Genomic DNA, 2920 nt, shown 5'->3' with positions numbered 1-2920 from the left:
TTCTTTGCTTTTCTGGCTGATAAATGTGTACTGTCACCATTACTAACTACTATAGAATTCTCAGCAACTCCTCTCTCTTCTAATTTAACTCTGAGGCGATGGTTGTCTCTCACCAGGTGCGCGCTCTCCGCGGGGGGCAAGAGTCCCCCCTCCAGGTAGAGGCCTAGGATGGCCCCAGAGCTGAAGCCGAAGCGCTGGCAGATAAGACTAATGAGATCCGTGACAACTCGGCATCTGTTCAAGTCGACCAGAAGCCAGAAGACCGTGCAGTGCGGGGTGGCTGGCGGTGGGTAATCAAATTGAAGCCGTAGCCTAACCGTCTCGGAGGCTGCCATCTTGCTCGGTGCTGAAAACGTGACTATTCTTTACGAGATTAAAACTCATTCATCTAAATAAAAATGAAAAAAAAAGGCTTTAAATGAATTAGAAAAAAATTACCTAAAGTATTTATACCAAGATTTTCTTAAACATCAGATATCATAATAATTTCAAAGTTACATCACTAATGTATTAACCCAAAGAATCGGAAAAATATTTTAGGCCTTGATTTAGCATCTTATAGTTTCTACAGGACAAGCAAATATACTGCAAATTGCCCACAGCTACAACTGAAATGTTACTATACAAAAATTTTGGAACTGGAATATATGCACATGGTAATGCTTTAGGAATTTTAATTTATTCCTATCAAAGGTACATCTGCATTTAGCCATTTTTTAATATTTTTACTTTTTAAAAATTCTGAGTGCAATTATTTTCAAGATATATTCTATCTTCTACCTTTAAAGAAGCTTGCTTAGATGTTTGTTTTACCTCGCAAAATAAGATAATAAACTTAGCTGTTGTTTACATGAAATTTTGCTTCATTTTATTTATTTATTACAGTGTTCTTTTTTTTTTTTAATTTCGAAGTATTATGTGGGTACAGATGTTTTTGGCTACATGGATTGTTTTTTTAATGTTTGAGTCAGGGCTGTAAGTGTGCCTATCACCCAGATAGTATTCACTGTGCCCCTCAGGTAGGTTTAACTCACCCTCTCCTCTACAGCCCCCTCCCCCCTGCTTGATTTCCACTGAGTTTTACTTCCCTCTGTGCTTTTAAATTTTCATTTAAGTTGGATTGAGACCAAACTTCATATGACTGTGAGGAATCAACTGTTAATTCAAAAATTATAGAAATACTTTACTGTGGAGTGGAAAAAGACCAGATGCCCCATTCCAAGCTCTCATCCAGTGAAAAAAGAAGTCATTGTATCTTAGTCACTTCAGGCTGCTATTACAAAAATGCCATGGACTGTGTGGCTTAAACAATAAACTTTCATTTATCACAGTTTGGAGGCTAAGTCTAAGATCGTGGTAGTTGCAGATGCAGTGTCTGGTCAGGGCCTGCTTCCTGGCTTGTGGACAGCACCCTTCTCACTGGATGTTCACATGCAGAACAGAGAGATCATCTCCCAGTGTCTCTTCTTAGAACGGCACTAATCTCATTATGAGGGCCCCACCTTCATGACCTAATTACCGCACAAAGGCCCTACCTCCAAATACCATCATATTGGAGATTTAGGCTTCAACCTATGAATTTTTGAGGGGGTTCAAACACTGAGTTTGTATCTCTAACTATTCCTAAAAAGGAGCCATTCAGCTACTTCTTGAAGAGAAACAGAAATGGGAATTTGGCTACTTTATAAAGCAAAATATTTAGGGGAGCTTTCGAATGTATATGATCTTCGAGATTTTGGTCAATTTGTTCATATTGAAATTATATAGATTTTTCATAGCTGAAGTCATTTTTTGAACATGAGATATATATATATATATATCCCCCATTATTTTTAAAGCTTTAATTCCCACACTGCATAAAATCTTCAATCTGCATAGAATCTGACATTCTATTTGAGTGTCATTTCCCAGTAAGATATTTTGTTGTTCTGGAGAAAACCACCCTCTCTAATAGGCTATCAGCAGAGCCATTCATGTCTCCCCATTATAAAATGAAATTAAAAACATGAAAACTTATGATTTGGGATATTCGCCAGGAGCAGAAAATTGTATTCAAAATCTGCTTATGAACCTACAATTAGTTTAAACAAAATAATGCATAAATACAGTTCCTGTAAAATGTTGAATTTCAAGATTTCTGCTGACTTTGTAAAGGTTAGCTAGTCCATTTTTCTATCAGCATTTGAACCCTCTCTACAATATTCCCAAGTTTTTAATTTTAAAAAATACAGTATTGCATGACAATTACTTAAACATTTATGAGCTCTTACTAAAATTCCATACCAGAATTCAATGTAAAATGTTCTTTATGCAAATGAAATCTATATTTTAAGAGCATTACATAGTGATATTACTTGATATTGTTATTATAACATAATGGCTTAAGATTATTAAATTCTATTTTAAAATTTTTCCAAGTTTTGTCATTGATATATGTCCTTAGCTGTACCTTAACATTAATCAGAATTTAAGAAGTTATTTCTTGCCTCTTAGATTATGAATGTATTCCATAGAGACTAAGATTAATAATACCTTTCTTCATGAAAGATATTGTAGACTTTAATTTCTGCTCGTTTTTCCTCTTGTAGTAAATAGCATGACCTTTCAGAAAGGAGACACTAGTGAATATTGGAAATTGCACTGAGATGGTAGTCTGGAGACTGTTTCTTACTTTTTTTTTGACTATCAGTAAACAGCTGATGACTTTAGGCAAGCCTCTCAAACATTCTATGCTCTATATATTGTATTTGTGAAATGAAAAATTTGAATCAGATAAATTCTGAAGTGTTCAAAAGTTCTCAAACTCTGTGAGTGTATAAATTGATGTTAACTCAAAAATCATAATCAATACCTGTCTTGCTAAGAAGTCAGAATTTAAAATATTGGCCTAGATATAAAGAGAATTTAACCTAAAACTTTT

At 34.7% G+C, this 2920-nt stretch overlaps 1 protein-coding gene across 1 annotated transcript in view; it reads right to left on the bottom strand.

Moving 5' to 3' along the window:
• The window catches only part of LOC105809706 (coilin-like), a 24525-nt gene that overhangs the window by 15650 nt on the left and 5955 nt on the right, over positions 1–2920 (bottom strand). The window contains exon 2 of the mRNA XM_012643544.1: positions 32–346. Within this exon, the coding sequence (XP_012498998.1) occupies positions 32–346 (315 nt within the window). The remainder of the gene's footprint in view (positions 1–31; positions 347–2920) is intronic.

Source organism: Propithecus coquereli, unplaced genomic scaffold, assembly GCF_000956105.1.
Source record: "Propithecus coquereli isolate 6110/MARCELLA unplaced genomic scaffold, Pcoq_1.0 Scaffold2, whole genome shotgun sequence".
NCBI classification, from domain to species: Eukaryota; Metazoa; Chordata; class Mammalia; order Primates; family Indriidae; genus Propithecus; species Propithecus coquereli.
Note: the sequence above shows the minus strand (reverse complement) of the source record. Positions and strands in the feature narration are given on the sequence as shown.